Raw genomic sequence first — 25,577 nt, forward strand, 5'->3', positions numbered from 1 at the left:
TTTGCAAAATGTAACCCTACAGATGGTGTAGATGCCCATCTTGAAAAATCCAGACCTGAACTGGACACAGCCCGGAGCTAAAAGTATTCCCTGACAGGCAGACCTGAGGGAGCCTTTATGGAAGTGGGTGCAACTGGCACTCTTTAATGTGTCCTTTTGATCTGTTACATGGGTAGTCCGTCCCAGTGAGTGGTGGGTGGGCCGGCTATATCCCAACTGCAGCACATCCATAGAATGGTTGAAACAATAATTTAATAGGTGGGTGAGAGGACATACAGAAAAGAGGATTATGGTCAACAATAAACAAGGGAATGGAGCATGGACCTTGGGGGAAAATTGGGCAATGAAGCATTTGATGAGTCACAATGTGAAATTGCAACAAGAAATTAATGAATTGATGGTACATCAAGTAGCTGCAATTGCAGATGGGTGGGAAGTAGCAAAATGAATCTACGGATTGCTGATTGGGCAGGACAGTTGGTGAAATAGGCAGGAGATAGTTTTAGACGTTTGATGTGGGGAGAGGTATGTATGGGAATGCAGAATGTTCAAGTAATGATATTAATAAATGTTATGAGGGACGCACAGTTGGGACAGTGACTATCAGTTTTAAATCATGGAGCTAGCCCATACCTATCAACATTTGCAAAAACATGCCCGTCCACATGGAAAACAACATCCCCAACCTGTAAGGCTAGCACTGTGATACCCTGGGAGGGAAATGCAACCAAAGTAGTCCCCATGAGCCTGACGAGAGTGCAGGAAAAGAGAGGGATTCGATGGGAACCCTTGGAGAATCAGTGGGTAGGATGGAATGGTATAAATTGGACCATAATTGAATAAAACAACTGTGTATTCAGGGGGGAATATATGGATATGGCCCACCTCAGTGGTGTCAGAGAAACAAAATGTGTGGCCTATTGCAAAGGGGGAACACTTAAATGTGATGTATATGGGATATGGAGTGTTCTCCTGGGAATGCATGTAACACTCCTGCAATGTAACACTAGAGGGAAGAAACACAACAGCACATAATCGAATTGCACGCACCTATAAGCTGTTACCAGGACTATGGTGCACAAATGGGTCACTGGAACAAATTGTTGTGAATACCCGGACCAGTGTGTACTACCCCATCCCACAACAAGTGGTCGAGTTGGTTTGGAAGATACCAAATTTTACTATTGACATTGAAAGGACTTATAATATGGACAAAAGCACTCAAAAATTGCAAGAGCTGCTCCCTGCAACTGCTGACAATTGCACGCGTTTCAGAACAATGCTGAAAGAATTCTAGCCATGTCAAAGAAGGAGGAGCAGTGCCAGGGTGGTGGCCAAAATGATGGACTATATTTCATTGAGCAGGATATTCGATATTGCTATGAATTATCATGACACTTGGCCTACTATTAAGTGTTGCTTTTGCAACACTTAGAAGGCAGTGGGCACGGGGGGATATGGCAGTGAAATCAAGAACAGCCATCAATGGGAAGCCTGAGACACTGATTGGAATAGTGCGGAATGCCTGTATGAAGGAAGGTGCAGGGCACTAACTCACAGTAGGGCACATCAATCAACAGCACATTCCATCTTGATACCTGGCCCTATCAGGAAACGTGCTGCCATATGTCCTATGTTTTTCCCAGGATGCCTGGGCAGCGTCTCTTCTACCCAATGGGCCTGCTGAGTTCAATGGAGCCTGTCATAAATATAAAGGGAAGGGTAAACCCCTTTAAAATCCCTCCTGGCCAGAGGAAAAATCCTCTCACCTGTAAAAGGTTAAGAAGCTAGGATAACCTTGCTGGCACCTGACCAAAATGACCAATGAGGAGACAAGATGCTTTCAAAAGCTGGGTGGAGGGAAAAACAAAGAGTCTGTCTGTGGGATGCTTTTGCCGGGGACAGAACAGGAATGGAGTCCTAGAATTTAGTAAGTAATCTAGCTAGATATGTGTTAGATTATGATTTCTTTAAATGGCTGAGAAATTAAGCTGTGCTGAATAGAATGGATATTCCTGTCTGTGTGTCTTTTTGTAACTTAAGGTTTTGCCTAGAGGGATTCTCTGTGTTTTGAATCTAATTACCCTGTAAGGTATTTACCATCCTGATTTTACAGACATGATTCTTTTTATTGTTACTACTTTGTTACTATTACTTCTATTAAAATTCTTCTTTTCACGAACTGAATGCTTTTTTCAGTGTTCTTAAGATCCAAGGGTTTGGGTCTGTGGTCACCTATGCAAATTGGTGAGGATTTTTAATCAAACCTTCTCAAGGAAGTAGGGTGCAAGGGTTGGGAGGATTTTGGGGGGAAAGATGTTTCCAAACAACGCTTTCCTAATAAAATAACCCAGATAAACGTTTGGTGGTGGCAGTGGAAGTCCAAGGGCAAAGGGTAAATTAGTTTGTACCTTGGGGAAGTTTTAACCTAAGCTGGTAAAAGTAAGCTTAGGAGGTTTTCATGCAGGTCCTCACATCCGTACCCTAGAGTTCAGAGTGGGGAAGGAACCTTGACAGAGCCACACCGATTTACACCAACTGAGCCTTTGACCCAAACTGTCAGTCAGATACCTGAGCTGAGAATCTCCAAAAACGCAAGTTACCCACAGTTTTATGCTCTTTGATTTTTTTTTAAAATAAGATCAACACTACTTGAGAAACTTGAATTTCCCCAGTAATTTCCCCCCAGCTGTTTTCATCTGTATTTTCAAGCTGTAGATGATGGTATTTCGCATCGGGGTCAAGATGTTGTACTGGATGGAGAACATTTCATCCACAACCATGGAGGAGACTGAGCTGGGTTATGTGTACTGTACAGAACCTGTCAGGTATCATAAACCAACCACAATCAGGGGGGAGCTGCAGGTGCCATCCGCAGAGCGTATCCTCAGGATGGTGGCGATGATGTGAATGTAGGAGATCAGGGTGAAAAGTAAGGAGCTTGATCCAAGTATAACAACAGAAGTGATAAGCACCACTTGATTGGTGAGGGTCTCAGTGCAGGACAGATGCAATAGGGGAGGGAGCTCACAGCTGAAATGGCTGATTTGATTGGGGCCACAGAAGTGCAACCTAAGGGCTAAACCTCTGTTAAGCAGGGAATTTATGAAGCCTATTGCCCATGCCCCACTTACCAGCAGAACACAGATCCCTTTGCTAATGGTCTCCATATAACACAATGGGTCACAGGTGGCAGTGCAGCAGTAATACACCATTGCTGAGAGAATAAAAATGTCAGCACCAGTAGGCCGGAAAATGAAGAATATCTGGACAATGCAGCCATCAGCAGAAACGATTTTGTGCTCTGCTAGGAAATTCACCAACATCTTAGGGACAATGGCTGAGGAAAAGCAGATATCGATAAAGGATAAATGAGAGAGGAAGGGTGTGAAAGTGAGGATCAGCCCTTATCAGTATGATCACCACGTTCGCCACAAGCGTGATTAGGTAAATAACTATAAACACCAGGAATAGGAAAATCTGCATCTGTGGGTTACTGGAAAGTCCCAGGAGAATAAATGTAGTCACTTTGGTTTGATTCCGACTCAGGAAATCTGACCTGTCAGACTGGGGGAAAAAATAATGAAATTAACACAGAAGTAAATTGAAATGGCCTGTCAAAATCATCTGACCAAAAGGATTAATGTAAACCGAGGCTGACTACATCCTATAGAATGTGTGCTGTAAAAAGACAAAATGGGCTAGTTGCACAGAACGACTTTGGCACCAACCTACCTACCATTTTAGGTGCCTAAATCCCAGAATCAAGCCCCACTGGTACTCACAAAAACCCTGCTCAGCTGTGACATAGAGGGACCCCTATGTCAGTCTGTCCCAGTCTCTCCTGTTGAAGCTGCTCCACTGTGGTTAAATAATAAAAGAGGCTTTGAAGCAGAGGCACTGGATACTCAGCCGTCTGCATCGGAAGATGAGTACTCTAACCACCAGAATATACAGTCATTCATGCTCTTGCTGTCTCTCTCTGGCCCAATATCTCTTTAATCTGTCCCACTAACTTCAACAGAGCTACATCTGATTTACACCAGCTGGAGATTTGACCCATTGACGCCTATGGAGCTATGGATGATTTACACCAGCATGGGATCTGGCCATTCTATAAATACTTTACGAAAAATACAAAAATGTAATATCGTAGAATTTTATTGGATGGATTCCTATTAACATCTCTAGGATTCTAGAAGAAGACAAAGACAAAGAAGATGAGGAGGAGGCAGTGGAAGTGGAAGAAACCTCCAAGGCCTAGAAATTCTGGTTTAGCACCCAGCAGGGTATAGTCTGTCAACCCAAACTAATATGGAGAATACAGGTAATTGATAAATATTATTAATGCCATAAAGGGGCGGGGGGGGGGGGGGGGGAACAGACAAGCTTATCTGGGACAGCCTCCTCCCCTAGCAGGGTGAGTTGTGTGGAGGTAGGCAAGCCCAAGTATCATTCAACTGTTCAAATAAACAACCAGAGATCATTAGCGACAAGAGAGTGAAAAGGACTCATCTTATAAACCAAAAAGTGATCTGAGGTTGTCTTTCGCAAAACCAGAAGAGAGGCTGAAGCAAACAAATGCTCCAACACTGGAAGGAGAGAAATGACAACACAGAGAAAGAAATGAAGGAGCATAGACTCACTGCACAACTGAGAGCTTTATTCCAAAGAGGAGAATTTATGCAAATGGAGATTGCAAACCTGAAAAGGAAGGTTAGTCATGTAGAACTACATGCAAACATTTTGGTAGAAGCAATGATACAGGATAAACAGAAACCAGCAAAGGAAGAAAAATTGAGGAAAAATATGAATGAAACAGCACCTGAAGAAAGTACAGGAAATATGAATAATTTGTTGATTGAGATCATCCGAAGTGTAAGAGACACTGAGGATTGACCAGTGTTGCCAAGTATGAAATTTTTACACCAGGAAAGACTGGATGATAACACAAGCACTTAATGAAGGACTCAAGGAAACTGTGGGGAAAAAAAACCACCAATAGCCGGTAGAATTATATAATTTATGCTACAGTAACGGTAGCAGCTCATCAGCGTAAGATCAAGCCATCTGAGGATGTGAGCCACCTTTCATGGCAATGAAGGTTAAAGCAGAAGAGTAAGCTTTTACATCAGCCTACGGGATGCATGAGAAAAACCATCTGAAGAGATAAGAGAAGCAAATGGCCTTGGAGATAGCAGCTGGATGAGAGAGTCGTCAAGGAACAATGTAAATGAAAGCTGATCCATCTGAGTTATAGCCTTGAAAGATATTGAGCACAAAGTTATTAGTACCAAGAGAACAGTCTCTTCACCAGAGACCCAAGGAGATTCTTTGATCTGATGGATGTTAAAAACAGAATAGGCAAAAATAGAGAGCCAATAAATGAAGTGGAATAGTTTCAGTACTACTGGAAAGAAATCTGGTCTGAGACTGTGCAACATAATCAGACAGTGAACCGGATTAAAAATGAGAGGAAAAAATTACAAATCACACCCCAGAGGAATAGAAAGAAAAAAGAAAAAGAAAGAAAGAAAGAAAGAAAAAGAAAGAAAGAAATGAGGTATTGAGAGGAATGAAAAATTGGAAAAAACACTCAGACCAGCTGATATGTTTGGATTCTGGATAAAACGTCTTAGAAACACTCCATGATAGTTTATTTTAAAAAACTTCATAAAATGTTTGAAGAACGGATTTCCAGGGTGGATGATGACAGGGACAACTCTCCCCATACAGAAAAGAAAGACAGACACAGTGATCCTAAGAATTATAGATTGACCATATGTTTACCCACTATATGGAAACTTCTAACAATTCTGGCAAAAAAAATCTGGAAAGTGCCAGTTAGCAATGGAATGCTGGTTCCTGAGCAAAGAGACAGTACAGTAAATATGAAAGGGACAAAAACCAGCCCAGGCCGAACAGGAGGATCACATGAGTTGCAATCAAACAAAGAAAAAGTTAGTGATTGTGTGGATAGACTACCTTCAAGGCATACAAAAGCATCTCACAATCATGGATCACTGAGACACTGAAAATGCCCAAGGCTCATCCAAAGATCATTTCCTTTCTGCAGCAATCTATGTTTAACTGGAGCACTTGACTCTCACTGGAAGGGACTCATTGATGAGGTCTAAATTAAAAGAAATCTTTCAAGGATATGCCTTAGCACCAGTGCTGTTTGTGGTAGCCATGGTGCCACTGGCACAGATCTTGTTGAGATATGATAAATTGTGGTGATCAGCAAAGAGCAATGACCAGTTAACCATTTGTTAGACATGGGCAATCTGAAACTCCATGAACAGTCACGAAAAGGGGCTACAAAGATGGATAATATGTGGAAAAGTTTGGTGAAGATATAGAGCTACTGATTGGCTTGGCTAACTGTGTGTCAGCATCTGTAAAGATGGCCAGACTGGTACAATCTGATGACATACACATTAATGGAGGAACTGTCCATTCTATCTCAGCATGACCCCTACAAATATCTTAGAATCAGGGAACTGTTGGAGCTACAACATAAGAAATTGAGAGACAAAGCAAGGAAAGAATATTGCAGATGTGTAAGAACTACTCTACGGACAAAACTCCAGTCTTAAGAATTTGATCTGAGCCATTAATATGCGGGTGACGCCAGCAGCACACAAGATGGCTGGAATAGTCAAGTGGAATAGAAAAGTGTATGTATCAGCAACAGCTGCCTTGCTTGGATGTCAGAGTATTGACGAGCAACGAAGGCATGGACAAAATGTAAATCCCATGATGTGACAAAGGGGAAATTCTGCTATCTGTGGAGGAAGCACTTGATAATGAAGAATATTATATCAAAATATGTGAGGAGTCAATCAGAATAAAGATCTGATCATGTTAACAAGCAATGATTGAGCTGCATCCTAGCCCAAGAAATCATGAAAGAAAGGAGAAAGGATACTGCTAGAAAAGACTGGAAAGATGTACACAGAAATCAATGCACAGACAATGGCGGAGAGAGATCAAGCCTATTAATGACAGAAGGATCCCTCAAAAGAGAAGCAGAAAGCCTCATTATGAGTGGACAAGAAAAAAAGCCTTAAATCTTAATTCTGTAAGAAGTAAAAACGATCGACAGGACCGCTCCTTGAAGTGCAGAATGGGTTTTAAAAAGGAACAGATGGTGGAACAAGTATTAAGCAGCTGCTAGAGCCTACCTGGGGGAGAATATAGGAACAGACACAGTGAAGTGAATGAACAGGGTAAGATGTTATGGGATATGGCAATTGTCACAGACAGAATGAGAATGACATAGTTCGAGAAAAGAAGACAAAACAAGCCTGTGTACATTGATGTTGCCATGCCAGCAGACAGCAACATAAAAAAGAAACAAGGAGAGAAGATGCTGAAGTATGAAGAGCTCTGCCTCGAAGGGGAGCACTTATGGAAAAGTGGAACAAAGACAATCCCAGCAGTTAATGGAGCACTTGGAGAGATCCCTATGGTATGGACATGTTCAGACTGCAAGACATCATGGTCAGTGACTTCCAGCACACAGCACTCTCAGGCACCAGGAGAATGTGAAAGAAAGTCAAAGGAGAATGAATAAATTTCAGCAACTAAAATGCAGGAAATCTGCAGAGGGTTTAACAAATGTCCAGACTACCCAAACCTACAAAGTCCGTTCAGCCAGGATTTATTGGTGACTCATGTGGATACATTGTAGTCAGCAGCTTTCTCTTTTTTCAGCTTCAAGATTTAGTATGGTGTAAAAGCTATTTCTTTTTAAAAAATCCACCATATGTAATACTGAGAGACGTTCATAATAATCATAATAAAGTAATGTGACCAGCAAACACTCTAGGCACGCTGACATGATTTAAAAAAAAGAGGGGTACGACTGAACGTTAAAGGGAATTTTATACTTAAATCACTTAAGTGCCTTTGAAAATTTGACCCACTGGCACTTCTGACTCAGTGTCCCGCAAGTCTGAATATCAGGTTGCTCACACATAAGAGAATCTCTCCTGCCATCTTGGAAGCGAGTGACTATTTTGACATTGATTTTTAGTGGAACTGAGAATGGAGACAATGTTCTGTCCAATGTCAAATCTATGTTTAACCCCGAATTCCTCCCAGAGACAAACTAAATCTTTTCCCCATTATCAGCTCAGACAAACACCCAAGGGACAAGATCTTGTGCTAGAACGTGAATGTCACCACAGGCAGATTCTGTGAAAAGTAAATTCCAAAGCTAAGTGCCTGCTCCAGAGAATGCCCTGCAACCCCCTAACACACACACACAAATGGAAACTATGGCTAACACACACCAACTGATCTCGTTTGTCATTGTGGTGAGCGAGCGAAAGTAGCTGGGTTGCCAGCCATGACCCCTGTGCTGTAACTGACTGTGTGGGAGCAGACTGCTGCATCCAGGCAGAAGTCAAGGGGACTTTGCAGAGATATCCACCCCGAAACAAGTGGGGCAGCATCTGGTCCTTTGAAATTGAAACAGAAAGATTACAAGTAATAAAAATATGAATCAACTCACCTGCCTTTTAAACATGGATTATACATATGGTGATATCATTCTGACCTGTGATTTCTCTTTCTGTTTTCTTAGTTTACCTACTGGTGTATGGAATTGGCTACTTAGCCTGTCTATCTGCATCTGGAATGCAGCATCTCAGGAAATCCAGTGTGTCTATGGATGTGACCCTTGCACCCTTTCCCCAGAGCAGTGAAACCACTCCAGGTGTGTAGGGTTATCTGTGGAAGTGGAACAAAGGTGACTCCAAGACTAATAGTTGATTTCTTGAGAACTGAAACCTGTTTAAATGCTGTTTTGGTCTGCCTGGGACAAGATTCCTGAAGTTCACTCTCTGTAATGAGCTCCCGGTAACACTGGGCTGGGTCAGTCCTGAAGCAATGCTCTGTAGCATGTGACAATGAGAGCAATGGGGCTTGGATTATCACAGGGATTAGGCATCCAATCTCAGCAACTGTCCATAAAAAAGGTGTGGATTTAGGCCCCTATTTTCAAAACAGCCTAAGGAGCTAGACACCCTAATAGCAAATCATTTCATCTCCCCTACAGTGCTTGGAAGCTCCGAGCCAAATAAATATAATTACCACAAGAAGGCAACATAGCCAGCGAGACTTAAACTTCACTAATAAATGGACACAGATTGGGAATGGGGAAAAGGAGTAAACAGACTGTATATGATGGTGGTGAATAATAAAGGAGGAGATAAATTGTAAGTAAGTTTATTTCTGAAAACACAAAGCCAATGTCTGTAAAACACAAGGTCCATGCACTGCTAAAGTCCAATAAACCCAGCTTCCTCTTACCATGTCATCCCAAAGTTGTGGGGACCCTAGTACCCGTGTTTCAAGAGTTACAACTCTGGCCTTGGTGCAACTGTTTCATGGAATGGATTTGTGTCCCTGCAGATGTACCCAAGGGGGTCATAGAAGGTTTGCATGAACAGAGAAATGTTACAACTTACCACAGGGATTCTTTTAGATCAAGGGTGATTTGTGGTGCTCTAAAGAAAGGCAGATGGTCCCTCTACATTAGGGCTGGGGGACACCGACTAGAATAAAGAGATGGGGAAGAATGCAATGCTTAGATTCATAGATTCTGATGCCAGGAAGGACCATTGTGCTAATCTAGTCTGGCCCCCTGTATAACAAAGGCCAGAGAACTTCTCCAAAATAATTCCTGGAACATATCTAGGATGCTGCCCACACTAATCTATCTCTCTCCTGTGGATGAATATAAGGTTCAAGCCAAGCATGTGTGTTTTACCTGGCCAGACTGATCCAGCACACACAGGTTGTAATTTTCAAGGCTACCAGAGGGTATGATTTCCAGCTGGGCCTAAGGGAGTTAGCTACCCAACTCCCAATGAATTTCAGTGGGAGTTGGGCACCGGATTTCCTTAAGCTCCTTTGTGAATCCCAGCTGGATGTTTAACTCCCTTAGGCTGTCTGTGAGAAAGGATCAGACCTGGCTACATCAGGCCAAATTCTCCCATCACTTTCACTGAGGCAAATCCCAAGTTGCTGCATTGAAGTTATTGGAGAGAGATCAGTGCAAAAAAACTGGCATGAGTGAACTATCCGGTCAGTGGTTTGTCCTTCTGTTAACCACACTAGTTAGGTGCTGAGTCATGCATACCCTCAGATGTGCCTAACCCTGAAAATCCTCACGCATGTGAGTAAGTCTGCTGACAGCAGTGGTTGCATTGGTAACAATGAGATTACTGGGGTAAGAAGTACTTTCCTCAGTAACAGCTGGCAGGGTCAGCCCACTGACTAGTTCTTAGTCAGGAACTGCTGATGGTGCCAGGTATTCAGCTGCTGTTGACTGACATAGCTCTGTTGGTTTACAACAGCTGGGCATTTCATCCCTTTGACATTAGTGGAGGTGGCCCACTGTCTGCACTGGAACTATGCAGATTCACACCAGCTGGGGATCTGGCCCCACTGGTAGGTGTGGCCAATTTGCTCCCGCTGGGAATGTGGCCCTTTGAGGTAAGGATAGCTATTTCTGATTTAGACCAGAGAAAATGAGGGCGGGGGGGAGAGATCAGGCCCATAGACACGGACATCTCTAGTTTTTTTATATAAGAATGCCTAGCACTGCTCACGTGGGATTCTCAAAGAGGTTAAGGGCCAGATGGGGAAGGGGAGGCACAGAATCCAAACCCACTACAAGTACCTGGAAGTGCTGTGAAAAGAACCAGAAGACTGAAAAACTTCTTATCTCGCTCACTATGGAGTCCAGCTGTTAAATGCAGTGGTGTTTCTCTGGGATTAGATCAGTGTAACTAAGGTCACAGAGTGACCCAAACTTTCCTGGCTCACAGTTCAGTGCCCTACACACCGAACCATAGATGCTCATGATCAGCGTACTAGGGAATAGGTCAGAGGGAAGAATTTACGCTGCAGTTTCAAAAGGATCCCAAGATAGTTAGCCAGCCACTTCTGATGGGATTTGGGTAGCTGATCTCTTAAGCTCCTTTTGAAATCTAAGCTTTAGAGTAGATATTTTTCTTTCAAAATTTATTTTTCATGTTTATATTATTTCTGTTATTTTTCACAATATACATTGAAATAGTCTATTATTGCATTGTATTCTTCTATTATACTAAAAAACTGACAGTCACCACTCAGAAGATATTTCAATCTCTTCTTTCTAGATCAAAAGGGCTCTTGTTTCTGTTCTAATGAGGTAGTTTGCCATTTTCACACTTTTATCCTAAATTTCTTCTCAAAATTGTCGAGGAAGCAAACTGCTCCAATCTCTGCTAAGTAGCAGCTGCCCTCCAAAACTGGTTGGTTTGTGAAAAGGAAAAAGGGAAGAGAAAAAATAAATAAGAAAAGAAAATTGACTTTTATTATTATATTGTGAAAACTTGACATAAGGCATGCCATAGAGTGCACACTACTGACATGTCATGACAATGTTAAAATAAATGGAATAGCGTACATTGCAAAACAAACATTTTGAAGTGGAATTTTGATTCCCTCTCTTCCCCCCCCCCCCAACAAACTGTTTGAAATGGGTTTGTTTTGCAATTTCCATTTCACATGACGTTTGGAAAATACTTGTTTCTGCTGTGATTTGGAATGAACACAAATGTCAAAACGTCTCCATTTTCCCACTTGATTTCCTGTCACTGCCTGCCTAAATCAATTATATCCAGGCCATTGGGCAATAGTATCATCCTACTCGGGTGCCCAGATGTCCCAATTTTATAGGGACAATCCTGATTAGCCCCCACCCCATCCCGATTTTTTACACTTGCTGTCTTTTCACCCTATGTCCTACTGAGTGCCTTTCTCAAGATTTCTTTAATGTCTTTGTTCCTTAGCGTGTAAATGAAAGGATTAAGCAATGGTGTCATGATAGTGTTCAAGAGGGTGACAACTTTGTTCATTTCTAGTGAGTTTTGTTTGGAAGGCTTGACATAAAGAAAGATGGAGCAGCCGTACCATAAAACCACGACGGTGAGATGGGCAGAGCAAGTGGAAAAGGCCTTTTGCCAGTCTTGGTCAGATGGGATTCTCAGGACAGTGGAGATGATGTAAATGTAAGAGACCACGATGACAGCACAGGACCCAAGGACGACAATAAAGCATACGGTAATATACACCATCTCAGCGAGATGCGTGTCGGTGCAGGACAGCTCTATCCAAGAATCTACATCACAGAAGAAATGGTTGATGATGGTAGAGTCACAGAAGGACAACCTGGTGATCAGAAACGCCAGCACAGAAGTAGTCAGGAAGCTACTTGCCCATGATCCAAGAACCAGCTGAATGGACAAAGTGCTGTTCATGATACAGCTATAGCGCAATGGGTGGCATATGGCCAGATAGCGATCATAGGCCATGACAGACAGAAGTAGATATTCGGTGCAGCCAAGGGAGAAGACAAAGTACATCTGCAGGAGGCAACTGGGGAAGGAGATGGTTTTGCTTTGGGACACTAGGAGAGCAAGAGTTTTGAGAATGTAGCCTGTGGTGAACCAGATGTCCAAAAAGGAGAGATTGCAGAGGAAGAAATACATCGGGGTGTGCAGGTGGCGGTGGATCCCCACTAAGGAGATGATGGTGATATTTCCCATCAGCGTCAGGAGGTACATGAACAAGAAAAGCAGGAAGAGAGCAATCTGCAAATACCGAGAGCCAGGGAACCCCAGCAGAATAAATTCCCTCACATTGGTCTGATTTCCCTTTGCCATTGGGTGCCCTCTTAAAACTGTTAAGACACAGGAAACTATAAAGGGAAGACAAAGAAACACCCAGGTGACTTGGTTAATTGCAGCTCATTGTTAACAAACTGAGCAGTCATGTAGATAGATTATATTATTTTTTTAAAGCCCAAAGGGATTATACAGTCTGACCTCCTGTATCTCACAGGTTGGGTAATTCCTTTCACCAAAGCCCAGTAGCTAATGGTTGAACCAGAGCTTCTCTTAGGAAAAAGATATCCTATCTTGACAAGAGCCCCCATCTCACATTAAAGAGCAGTATCCTACAGGATACTGAACACAATTTATGTGAAGTAGTGCACATTCAGTTCTCAATAGGAGATGTGAGTATGTTGTCATCTCTGAGAACTAGAGTTTCAATGGCAGATTGGCACCTAACTTCCCTAGGTTCCTTTGAAAATCCCAGCCTTAGAGTCTGTTCCTCCCACAGAGCCAAGAAACCTGGCCTAACTGACCTCCCAAAGCCAGATGCAGGATCCTGGATTTCTTGCTCTCAGCCCTCTGCTCTAACCACGAGGCCCCATTTCCCTCCTAGAGCTGGGAATGGAATCCAGGAATCCTGACTTCTAGCCCTAGAACCCTTAGACCACATCCCACTCCCAGAGCTGGAAAACAGAACTGAAGCATCCTGATTCCTTTTTCTAAGCCAGAGGTTCTCAAACTGTGGTCTGCGGACCACTAGTGGTCTGCAAGCTCCATTCAGGTGGTCCACGGATATTTCCCTCTAAGGTGAGCATCTGGGCAGCTGCACACAAGAGAATGAAGGGCCACCCACCTAATTAGTGGAGCCATGAAGGTGTGGCTTCACTAATTAGGTGCCTGGACCCTTGAGAAGACGCACATGTAAGGTGAGGTTGTGGTCTTGGAGGGAATAGGGGGTAGGAGGGAGGGGCAGCAGGGTGAGAAGAGTGGGTGGGGTGAATTTGGGAAGTGCAGGGCTGCAGCGGCCAGAGAGGTGACTTTCCCCAGCTCCAGGGCTGCGGATGCCAGGGAGAGACGACCCTCCTTTCCAGCCCCAGCTTGGGGGCTGCTGTGGTCGGGGGAGAAAGGTAAGACTACCGATATTAAAATATGAAGTGTGCTTTTATTTGTAGCACAAAAAATACATTAAGGTTTTTTATATCGCGCTTTTATCCAAGGTTTCAGAGTAACAGCCGTGTTAGTCTGTATTCGCAAATTTCGCAGCTTTTATCCAAATCACTTTACAACAGTTAGCTAATGGTACAAATGTTTGGAAAGATCATTAAGTGGTCACTGACACCCTAAGAAATTTTCAAGTGGTCCATGGAAAAAAGAGTTTGAGAACCACCGTTCTAAGCTATTAGCTCACACTCCCTCCAGAGCCAGAACATCAGAACATAAGAACAGCCATACTGGGTAATAGGGGAGGGATAGCTCAGTGGTTTGAGCATTGGCCTGCTAAACCCAGGGTTGAGTTCAATCCTTGAGGGGGCCATTTAGGGATCTGGGGCAAAAATTGGGGATTGGTCCTGCTTTGAGCAAGGAGGTCGGACTAGATGACCTCCTGAGGTCCCTTCCAACCCTGCTATTCTAGGATATCAAAGGTCCATCTAGCCCAGTATCCTCTCTTCCAACAGCGGCCAATGCCAGGTGCCCCAGAGGGAATGAACAGAATGTCTGCCTTGAGACATTAAAGAACAATCCTCTGTTGCTGGAGTGCATGTTTGACTTATACCTCCTTTGAGCCATGGGTAACCATGATGGTACCCCCGATTTCCAGACTCCATTCACTTCTAATTCTGGGTATTCTCTATATTAAGGTTCCATTCATACATAGTTTGTAAAGGATTAATAATTGAAGCTTTAATAAATGCTTACCCAATTTGTATTGAGGCTAACCACTCCAAATGTGTTTATAAACCCAATATATAACCATTTCTGAAACTTTCTACTGTTGTTCTTATAACCCTGGGAACATATACTGCTTATGTCTTTAACATGCTTAAAATCAATTAAACTTTGTCAATAGGCATGAAAGAATTCATTTTCCCCATAATTTTGATCGCTAATATCAATGCTTATTTTTAAGCATTGATTTTCATATTTGCACAATATTATGCTTTTAAGTGTTTATTTCCATTTTTATCAATTAAATGTTCAGAGTTGCAGTTCATTATGTGGGACAGACAATGGAGCAGAGTCAGACAATTATTTAATGACAGTAGATGTTGAGATTCAGAATGTTAAAGGTTTATAACTGTTAAAACTCTGTCAACATCACTTGTCAAAATAAGCAGAGCAAATACCTTTAAGCAGCATTTTCCTTCCTTACCTGTTAATTTGGATTATTGATGGAAATATATTGATGTCATTTTCTGGGTGTGCAGTGAAGTCAACATTTGTCATTTACCGATAAAAATCCGATAATTCCAAGCCTGTTTCTAAAGGACCCAGAAAGGGAACCCTAATATGAAGTGTGATCCCATTTTCTTCAGTTTAATTAGCCTCTCTGCAAACTGCACTGTCTTCAAGATGTTCTCACAAGAGTCACTGACATGAATGTAGTAAACAATTCTGTTGGTGATACAATCACTAGAATCTTTGTCTTTCTTTCCCCTCTAAAGTCACCGTATATGACTCAGACTAAGTTTGGGGGAAGATTAGACCTGCCAAAATAAAACAGAATATCTCTGCATAGTTTGCAAAACTACAACTATTTTGTAAGACAGCAAGAAGGTCAAACTGACCAGAAACCGAAAGCGAAATGGCCTAACGTTTTTATACTGGAGAGTGAGCGCAATGCAGAAGCATAGGATTGCATGCTCTATGACGCTTGAGGGAATTATGAACACAAATCCATGGAATTTGAGGGATTTGTGCAACTTCCTCTAAACTAGTATTAATTTGAATGCTAGGAATAATAATACCACCACATCTGATTTCATTTAAACCGGTGTAACTTATAAGCATTCTGAGTAGATACTCAAAGAACTTTCAGAATACTCACTGTGTGGGTGGCAGTTCTGTGGATGCATCCTGAATGAAACATAATTGCTATCACATCAAATGTAGAAAAAAGGTGCTCTCTTAAGCATGGAGAGAAAAAACCAACAGTTATTTTTTAAACAGACAATAATTCTGCTTCTCTGACACATTTTTTGAATATTTTCAAAAGATTCAAGCACACAAACCTGCTCTAATGAAGTCAGCCATCAAATATCCTTAATAGATTATCAGCATATCTTAGTATATACTTATAATTGAAAATGAACTATGTGTATTTTATATGCTATTGTCTTCCTCTCTCTCCCCTATGGCACTGAAGTCTATTTATCTATCTCTTATATACTACTGTCTTCTTAGGTGCTCCATTCAGGCAACGTAAGAGTGTTCAATTCAGGATGGCTTATTTCATCAGCTCAGGCGGCCACCTTGGGACATAATCTTCAGAGAAATTCACAGACTCTCTCAGAACTACAGAGGGAATTGCTTGAGGGGCCATGAACCAAATAATTCAAGAGCCAATCCTCAGAGAAGCTGGCTCTAATTCCCACATGGGTTTTGTAAACTCATACATACCTACCTTCATAGATTTCCTCTGCACTAAATTCTGAGCAACTTCTACATGCTCTTGCCGCATGTCAAACCTCCATCATTATTCGTGGATCCAGTCCTGAGACGAGTTGGCTGAATAACAGAGCGCAGTGGGACAGATTTAGGCAGCCAACCAATAGCAACAACACTTAGCTCTTATAGTGGGGTTTAAATCAGTAGCTCTCAAAGAACTTTACCAAGGAAGTCAGGGTCACGATCCCCATTTTACAGATGGGGAAACCGAGGCACAGACAAGGGAGATTCATGCTGGAATGGGTGAGAGGGGAATCAGCCAAACTGAGTGCAGTGGAATTACTCCAGATTTACACGGGGGTGAATGAGAGGAAGAATCAGGCCCATTGACTCCAATGGGCCAAAAACCAGAGTCTCTTCTCCTGATCATCCACTCACTGACACTGGGCTTACACAAGTGTAACTCCACTGACTTCAGGAGAGTTACTCCAGATTTGCACTGGCACAGGAGCAGGATCCTGCCCCATGTGAACATAGCATGTGCCTGAATTTTAGAGGTGCAGAGGGGAATCACAACCCTGGTCAAACTGCATGGACCAGATCCTTGCCTTATGTGAATCAGCAAACCTCTATTGATTTCAGTTGAGCAATTCTAACTTATATCCACTGGGGATCTGACCCAGTTTGACTTGGGATATCAGGAACTATAGGTGCCCATGTCTCATTCTCTTGCCCTGAACTGAAATCTAGTAGACACTGCATTTCATTCTCAAAAACACATTTCCTTTTTTGTTTCCCTTCACTCAATTGAGTTAGAAAGTGGTTTGTTGTCTTGAAATACAGGAAAGTAAAATAAAGCACAAAGTATTCGTCATTCCCTCCTCATGTACCAGGCAACCTCTGCAGGAGAAACAGCAGCCAGACAGTGAGGTGCCCACTCACACTTTGATCTTGTAGGCCAGGTGTTTATGCACATAAAGGTGCAGCAGGAGCCTAGGAGGACTTTCCAAAGCACCTGAACAGATGAGGTGCCTAACTCCCTTTGGATGTTACATGGCTATCCTGCTTAGGTACTTTTGAAAATCCCATTGAGGCCCAGCTCCTCAAAGGTATTTAGGTGCCTAACTCCCATTGATTTCAGTGGGAGTTAGGCGCCAATGTGTCTATGTGTATCTTGAGGCACCAAAATACCCTCCATGTAGTGACCTCAGGTGTCTGTCTACATTTATTCCTTCAATAGAGCAGGAGTAGCCCATTATGCAGGTATTGTTTACAGATGTTTCCCATGGCCATCAAGAGGTATGTGAACAAGAATAGCAAGAAGAGAGAGATCAGTAAATACCAAGAGCTAGGGAAGCCAAGCAGAATAAATTCCTTCACATTGTGAAATCAATGGTGAAGGAAAAACAAACCAATCTGCCAGAACACAAACCATAAAAGGAAGGACAAAGAAACCCCAGGTGGCGTGGTAAGGGGCAGTTCATTGCTGATAGATAAATAATTGAGCTAGGAGAAGCAAGCTAATCTTTTTTTCCACAGTACATCTTAATATCAGAAAATGTGGAATAGCTGAAATCAAAAATTGTCCACAAGAAAATGTCAATTTTGACAAAATATCTCAATTTTCTGTTGGAAAATGAAAGCTACATATTTAAGTTGGACAGTAAAAAAAAATCAAAACATTTTTTCTGTTTCCAAAATCAAATTGAAACAAATATATTTAAAAATCAAATCCTTATTTGAAAATAAAATACACAGATTGACATTAAAATGATGTGTTTCAATACCATTTTAAGTCAACATGTTCATTAATACCAAATATTTTTAATTTTGAAGGGATACGGAAATGAAATATTTCATTCTGAAGTGTTGGAAGTAGAGCGGTCAAAAGTTTTCTGACAGAAGAGTTCCACGGGAACATGTTAACACCATCAGAACTTTTAACAAACCATAGATTCCATAGACTCCAAGTCCCAAAGGGAACATTGTATCATCTGCTCTGACCAACTGTATAACAGAGGCAAGAGAACTTCTCCAAAATATTTTCTAGAGAAGATTTTTTAGAAAAATATCCAATCTTAATTTAAAAATTATAAGTGATGGAGAATCTAGCATGGTAAATTCTTCCAATGGTTAATTACTCTCAATGTTAAAATTTTACACCTTATTTCCAATCTGAATTTGTCTAGCTTCAACTTCCAGCCATTGGATCATGTTAGACCTTTATCTGCTAGACTGAGGAGCCCATTATTAAATACTTGTTCCCTGCATAGAGACTGCGATCAAGTCACCCCTTTTCCCTCTCTTTGTTAAGCTAAGTAGTTTGAACTCCTTGAGACACGTTTTCTAGTTTCTCTTTGCTCTTCGCTGAACTCTTTCCAATTTGTCAACATCTTTCTTGAATTGTGGGCCCCAGAACTGGACACAGGGTTCCAGCAGCAATTCCACCATTGCCAAATAGAGAAGTAAAACAACTTCTCTACTCCTCCTCAAGAGCCTCCCATTTATGCAATCCAGGGTCACATTAGATTTTTTGGCCACAGCATGACCAGGACCCCCAGACCTTTTTCAGAGCCACAGCTTTCCAGGGTAGAGTCCCTGTAGCGATTGGAAGACTCACCAGTGCGACGCCTCCTGCTGGTCATCTGGGAATTAGCTCTTTTCCAGGCCTTGGAGAGCCCTCTGCTGGCAGGTGTCTCACCTGTCTCAGGCCCCATGTCCCTTAATCAAGGAACCAAAGGACATGAAGAGAAGAAATTATTGAACTGCCTCTACACGAATGCTAGGAGTCTGGGTAACAAACAAGGGGATTAGAATAAATTTGATCTGTTTGGTATTACTGAAACTTGGAGGGATGATTAATGCAACTGGAATACTAAAATCAATTATTATAACCTATTTAGGAAAGATCAAATAGGGAATGGCACTGTAGGTCATAAGTGACATTACTTGTTTCTGAGTTACTGATAACTTGGAAGAAAATGATCTTACCGTTACCTCAGGGTGCTGCCCCACTGCAGTGCCCCCACACTCTGGGTCTCCCCTTCTAGGGGAACCCCCAACCCTCTAAACCCACCTTGCCTCAGTGGCTACTGCCAGTCATCATCTAGCCCCCACTCACTGGGGCAGACTGCAGTCTGTAATGGCCACTCATCATTGGCAAGGAGGTAGGACCTGCTGCCTTTGCCTATCCCCAGCCTGTATCTCTGCAGCCCCTAGTACCTTTTGTAGGCCTTCAACAAGGCCTGCAGCCTGGGGGTTTACCAGGCTGGAGCTCCCCAGCTCCCTTTGCCCTTCCCCAGCACTGCTTTGCCTCAGGTCCCTTACTCTCAGGCAGCTAGCCCATCCCACTCCAGAGCTAGAGTGAGACTCCTCTGTTTCTTGGCCCCACAGCCCTCTTATCAGGGCCAGCTGGGCCTTAATTGAGCTGGCCACAGCTGTGACTGCTTCTTCAATCAGCCTAGCTTGGCTGCTTTCAATCCCTGTTCTCCAGGAGTGGGGCAGCCGCCCCACTACAGTCCCCTATTGTGCAAGTACGGCCGACATTCTTTGTTCCTAGATGTATATATTTACATTTAGCCACATTAAAACACACATTGCTTGCTAGTGCCTAGCTTGCCAAGTCACCCAAATCACTTTGAATCAGTGACCCGTCCTCATCATTATTTACCCTTCCTCCAATTTGTGTGTCATCTGCAAACTTCATTAGTGATGATTTTATGTTTTCTTCCAGGTCATTGTTAAAAATGCTAAATAGTATACAGCCAACAACCGATTGCTTCCAGACACCACTGGAAACACCCCTCCTCGAGGACCATTCCCCATTTGAGTTACATTTTGAAACCTATCACTTAGCCAGTTTTTAATCCAGTTAACATGTCCCATGTTAATTTTAGGTCACTCTATTTTTTAAGCAAAACATTGTGTGATGCCAAATCAAATGCCTTACAGAAGTCTATGTGTATTATGGTAACACAATCACCTTTAGCAACCAAATGTGTAATCTCATTACAAATATGTATATCACTACATTCCTTTGACAGTATCTCTTTTCCATAAGCCTATGCTGATTTGCTTTAATTACATTACTCCCCTTCAATTATGTATTAATTGAGGCCCATATCAGCCACTTCATTATCTTGCCAGGGTTCAGTGTTAGGCTGACAGGTCTGTAATTACCTGGGTCATCCCATTTACCTCTTTTAAAAATTGGCATACTAGCTTTCTTCCAGTCTTCTGGAACATCCCCAGTATTCCAAGATTTATTGAAAATCAACATTAACAGTCCAATGAGCTCCTCAGCCAGGTATTTTAAACTCTTAGATGCAGGTTCTCTGGACCTGTTGGTTTAAAAATATCTAACTTTAGTAGATCCTGTTTAACATCCTCCAGAGATATCAGCAGAATGGAAAGAGTGTTGTTATTGCCATATGATGAAACTATATCATCTGCTTTATCCCCAGATTCAGAACAGAAACATTTATTGAACACTTATGCCTTTTCTGGAGTTTTGCCAGAAGATGGGAATGGGCAACAGGGGAAAGATCACTCCATGATTACCTGTTCTGTTCATTCCCTCTGAGGAACCTGACATTGGCCGCTGTTAGCAGAGAGGATGCTGGGATAGAGGGACCATTGGTCTGACCATTATGGCCTTTTTTATGTTCTCATCATTGATAATTCTGCCATTTCCATCTATTAATGGACCAACACCATTGACAGGATTCTTTTTGTTCTTAATATATTGTAAAAATGCCTTATTGTCCTTAACTCTGCTGGCCATAGATTTCTCCTTGTGTGCCTTTGCTTCCTTTATTATTTTTCTACAATTCCTAACTTCTGCTTTATATTCATTACTATTACTACTTTCTTCATTTATTGTTTCTTAATTTTTATAGCTGCCTTCACTTTCCCTCTAAACAAGGTCATTTTTAAACCAGCACATTTTTCCTCAATTGTGGAATCGTGGCTTTTAGGGGAATCTAGTAAAGTGTTTTTTGAATTATTCCCAAGCATCATTTACATTTTCATGATTAAACTCTTTGTCTCTGTTCATCTGGCTCATAATTGCTTTTAGCTTTGTGAATCTGGTCCCACTAAAGCACCACATTTTATAACTAACTATAACTATAACTATATATATATATAAAATACCTGGGGAATTCTGTGCCAAAAATTAAAAATTCTGCTCACAATATTTTAAAATTCTGCATATTTTATTTGTCAAAATAACACAATATAATCATGCCAGTTTCAATTATTTTGGTAATTTATTTCAAAATATCTGTCAGCAAGTATGTCTGTAACGATACAGACCACACACACAAAGATTCTGGTAATTGTTTTTTAACAAATAGATTCCTTACTAGGCATATTAATACAGAACTTTAAGTAATTCATTTAAATTACAATACCAAATTGTATTCCCTGCACCTGTCAGAAGCAGTGCAAAGGCTTGGGGGAGTCAGGGGTAATGGAGGAGCTGAGGGAGAAGGAAAGAACTTGGAGTGAACCTGGAGGGTTGTTGGGTGTGGGTGGGAGAAGTATGGAAGAGGTTTTTTGAGGGGGAGGGGCTGGATTGGGGGGCAGAGTTGGGACATCTCCCCCATGCAGACCCTTGCTTACCCCAAGCCTCTCCCATTCAGTCAGGCGTATCTGCCCCTGCCCCATCCCCCCATCCCCATGTGGCCTTGCACCCCCACTCCTATTCAGGCCCTGGCTCAATGCTGTCACCCCACTAGCTCCTGAGCCCATGCCCCAGTCTGTCCCCCCATTAGCCATTCTGAACCCCAGTGTGTGACACCTCCCCCCCCCCCCCCGGTAGCGCCACTCTGTCCTAACTTGGCTCCACTGTGATGAACTTCTACTCCTGGGGGGAATTCTGCACTACTGCACACACACAGCATCCCCCGCCCCCCTCCCCACACGCACAGAAAATACATTCTGCCCCAAAAGTGCTGCAGTTCCTCCTTTTGCCCAGCACTTCTGGGGCAGAATGTAGTTTCCGCTGGCAAAAATTCTGCAGGACAAATGAATTCTTTGTGTGTGCAGTGGTACAGAATTCCCTCAGGAGTAATATATATTACTGATATGGACTTTATTCTGGTTTCACATTATAAATGTAATCAGATCATAACCTCTAGTACCTATGCTACCATTAATTTTTTAAGTCTGTGATCAGTTCCTCTTTATCTGTCAGGATAAGGTCTAATGTAGAACTACCCCATGCAGAATGCAACATTTATTGAGTTAGAAAATTGTCATCTATGATGTTTAGAAATTACAAGGATGTTTTAGGACTGACAGCAAACAACCTCCAGCATATGTCACTCACATTGGCATGCCCCATGATCACAAGTTTTTTCCTGCACATTATAGATAGGTGCATAAAGAGGTGGTCATCTTGTTCCCAGTTGTGATTTGGTGGTCTGTAGCAGAAACCATCTTGTGCTTTGTCTGTTAGGACATTGATCCATAAGCATTTAAGATCATTTTCTTCCAAGTTTTCAGTAACTCAGAAACAAGTAATGTCATTTATGACCTACAGTGCCATTCCCTATTTGATCTTTCCTAAATAGGTTATAATAATTGATTTTAACATTCCAGTTGCATTAATCATCCCTCCAAGTTTCAGTAATACCAAACAGATCAAATTTATTCTAATAAACGAACAATTCCAAATCCCCTTGTTTGTTACCCAGACCCCTAGCATTCGTGTATAGGCAGTTCAGTAATTTCTTCTCTTCATGTCCTTTGGTTCCTTGATTAATTTTGTTCTCAATATTTCCATTTTGTTCTGAGTGCTCATATCTTCCCTCTTTTTAACCTCCCCTTTTGCTATTACTTTAATCCCCTCCTGACTACTCTAACCAGCCTGTCCCCAAGAAGACTGGTCCCACTTGTACTGAGGTGGACTCCATCCAAACTATATATCCCCCCTCCATAGAAAGTGGACTGATGTTCCACAAAACCAAGACCCTGTACCCTACACCACTTACCTAGCCAGCCTTCACCTCCACACTCTTCTTCATTCAGTCTTCTTTCATTCATGGGACAGGAAAGATCTCAGAGAAGATTGCTTGGATGTTCTTCTTCTTCAGCATGCTTCCAAGTTCCCAGAAGTCATCTATTGTGAGATATCCCACAGCACAATGTCATTAGTGTATTATGAACCACCACCAATGCATCCTTACCTGTTGACTTCAGAAGCCTTATTTTATTTCATGTGAAGAAGACATACCACCAAGATCTTGAGAAAGAATTTTCTGTACCACTTCAGACCACCAAGCCACCCAGTCTTAAGCCATGTCTACACTACTGGCTAAATCGGCACTGCTGCGATCGATACAGCAATGTTGATTTAGCGGGTCTGGTGAAGACATGCTAAGTCAATGGGAGAACACTCTCTTGTCAACATCTGTACTCCACCTCCCCAAGGGATGGAAGCTATGCTGATGGGAGAGCGTCTCCCGTCGACATAGCGTGGTGTAGACACTGCTGTATGTTGATCAAAGTTACGTCAACTTCAGTTATGTAACTTTCATAACTGAACTTAGATCAACCTAAGCATTAGTGTAGACTAGCCTTTAGCTCTGGGAAGGCAGCACACCATGCTGTTGTCCACCAGTCCCTTGCAGAACATTCTTTCAATTCTTCTGAGTATTGAATCTACAACAGGGTCATCTGTCTTCCTAGGACAACTGGAGAACTGGGCTGTCCAACTTTTGTTTTGATTTTTTTATACAAAAAAACGTATCAGAATTTTGGTCTGTAGGGAATTCTGAAATCTTTATTTTTGTTCTCATTCAGAATAAAAGAAAAAAATGACATTTTGGAAATTCTAATGGAACAGAAATTCTGGGTTCTGACCTGCTCTAGTTCTGATCAACATGAAATGTTTTGACATTTCTGAGACTAAAATTTTTTGAACATTTGATTCCACAAAAATATTTGGTAGTTCATCTTTTCATCCTGATTCAGCATGAAAAGAAATGTCAAGCTATTGGAATTTCCTATGTTATGGACAGTCCATTTTCCAGGAAGCTCTAATTATGGATGGGATGTCCAAAGACACCAAGTGGAGTTAAGTGCAAAAATTCTATTGAATCTCACTCACGAGCCTTTGGTAAACCCCAACTACATCATCTATGATGCTGTAAGGACCAAATTTGTTCCCCAGTATGCACAGGCCCAAATCCCAAATGTGTGTGATTTAACAGATCTGATTGAAAAATAAAAATGTATGTCTCCAAAAAAGTTGGCATGATTTTGGGGACGTTTTTTATTATTCTGTAACAAAATATTTAGTTTGAAAAGCAACAAAACTAACATTTTATTTCATTTACTTTCAGATTATTTCTGTAAAAATAAGCTAAATTATTTGAAATCACATTGTTTTCATGAAACATTTTGATTTTGATGAAATATCATGTGAAACATTGAAAACATTTGGCCAGTTCTGGTGACTGAGAAATGGGTTTTACCAGTGAGGTCTAAGAGGGTTAAGCAACCTCCTTGAATCGAAAGTCATAGTGTAAAGCCAGACGGGACCATTAGACTATCTAGTCTGACGTTCTGTGTATCACAGGCCATTGAATTTCATCCAGTTACACATATATTGAGATCAATTACTTGGGTTAGACTTTCAGTCCTTAAGAGACTAAGCTTTGTGAGCCACAGGCAGAGACCAGGAGAGACCGAGGTGACACCAATGCCCAAGGCCCCTGCAAGGACAGGGAACTGGTCACCTGAGATCTGTCCAGATGATTGTACCAAGTAATCTATGTCCCATGCTGAGGAGGGTGAAAAAACCCCAAGGGGAAAATTCCTTCCTGACCTGACATCTGAGGATCATTTCGACCTGATCATATGAGGAAGACATACCAACCAAGCTCTTGAGAAAGAAGTTTCTGTACCACTTCAGATCACCGACCCACCGTGTCCGGTGTCCTGTCTCCCGCTGTTTCCAATCTCTGATGCTTCAGAGGAAGGTTTAAACAAACAAAACCACCACCACTGCCACCCACAGAATACGGAGCAGCAGGGGAACAAATCCCACCTTCTTCCTGACCCTTGCATGTGACCAGCTGAAGCCCTGAAGCATGGCATTTGATTATAGTCATTGTCTGAATGCAAGTTTTGTTAGAATGTTGAGGGCAATGCAGGCAAATCTGTTCTCTCTTGGTATGTCTACATAGCACAGTAAGCCTGGGTGTCTGACACAGGTTTGAGACCAAGGCCCTCTTCTGTCCACACACAAATCAAACTTAAGTCAGCAAGCACTCAGGACCCGGG

At 42.0% G+C, this 25,577-nt stretch overlaps 1 protein-coding gene, 1 long non-coding RNA gene and 1 pseudogene across 2 annotated transcripts; all 3 read right to left on the reverse strand.

Annotated features, from left to right (window-relative positions):
- Nucleotides 1–2,648: 2,648 nt before the first annotated feature.
- LOC102942993 lies at nucleotides 2,649–15,797 on the reverse strand (annotated as a pseudogene).
- On the reverse strand, nucleotides 11,799–12,758 carry LOC102942771 (olfactory receptor 287-like). Its single transcript, XM_027829732.3, has one exon. The coding sequence runs from the start codon at nucleotides 12,723–12,725 to the stop codon at nucleotides 11,799–11,801; it is 927 nt and encodes a 308-aa protein (XP_027685533.2). The 5' UTR covers nucleotides 12,726–12,758.
- Nucleotides 15,798–16,299: 502 nt separating the features above from the next.
- On the reverse strand, nucleotides 16,300–19,532 carry LOC122462662. The gene is made up of 3 exons (XR_006285356.1): nucleotides 19,506–19,532; nucleotides 18,904–19,004; nucleotides 16,300–16,403 (listed from the first exon to the last, which is right to left on the reverse strand). It is a non-coding gene; the product is annotated as an uncharacterized LOC122462662 (long non-coding RNA).
- Between the last annotated feature and the right edge of the window lie 6,045 nt (nucleotides 19,533–25,577).

Source organism: Chelonia mydas, chromosome 13 (genome assembly GCF_015237465.2).
Source record: "Chelonia mydas isolate rCheMyd1 chromosome 13, rCheMyd1.pri.v2, whole genome shotgun sequence".
Classification (NCBI taxonomy): Eukaryota; Metazoa; Chordata; order Testudines; family Cheloniidae; genus Chelonia; species Chelonia mydas.

Bases quoted from the DNA above. Each gene is read 5' to 3' on its own strand.
- LOC102942771 (XM_027829732.3), bottom strand. From the start codon at position 12,725: ATGGCAAAGGGAAATCAGACCAATGTGAGGGAATTTATTCTGCTGGGG.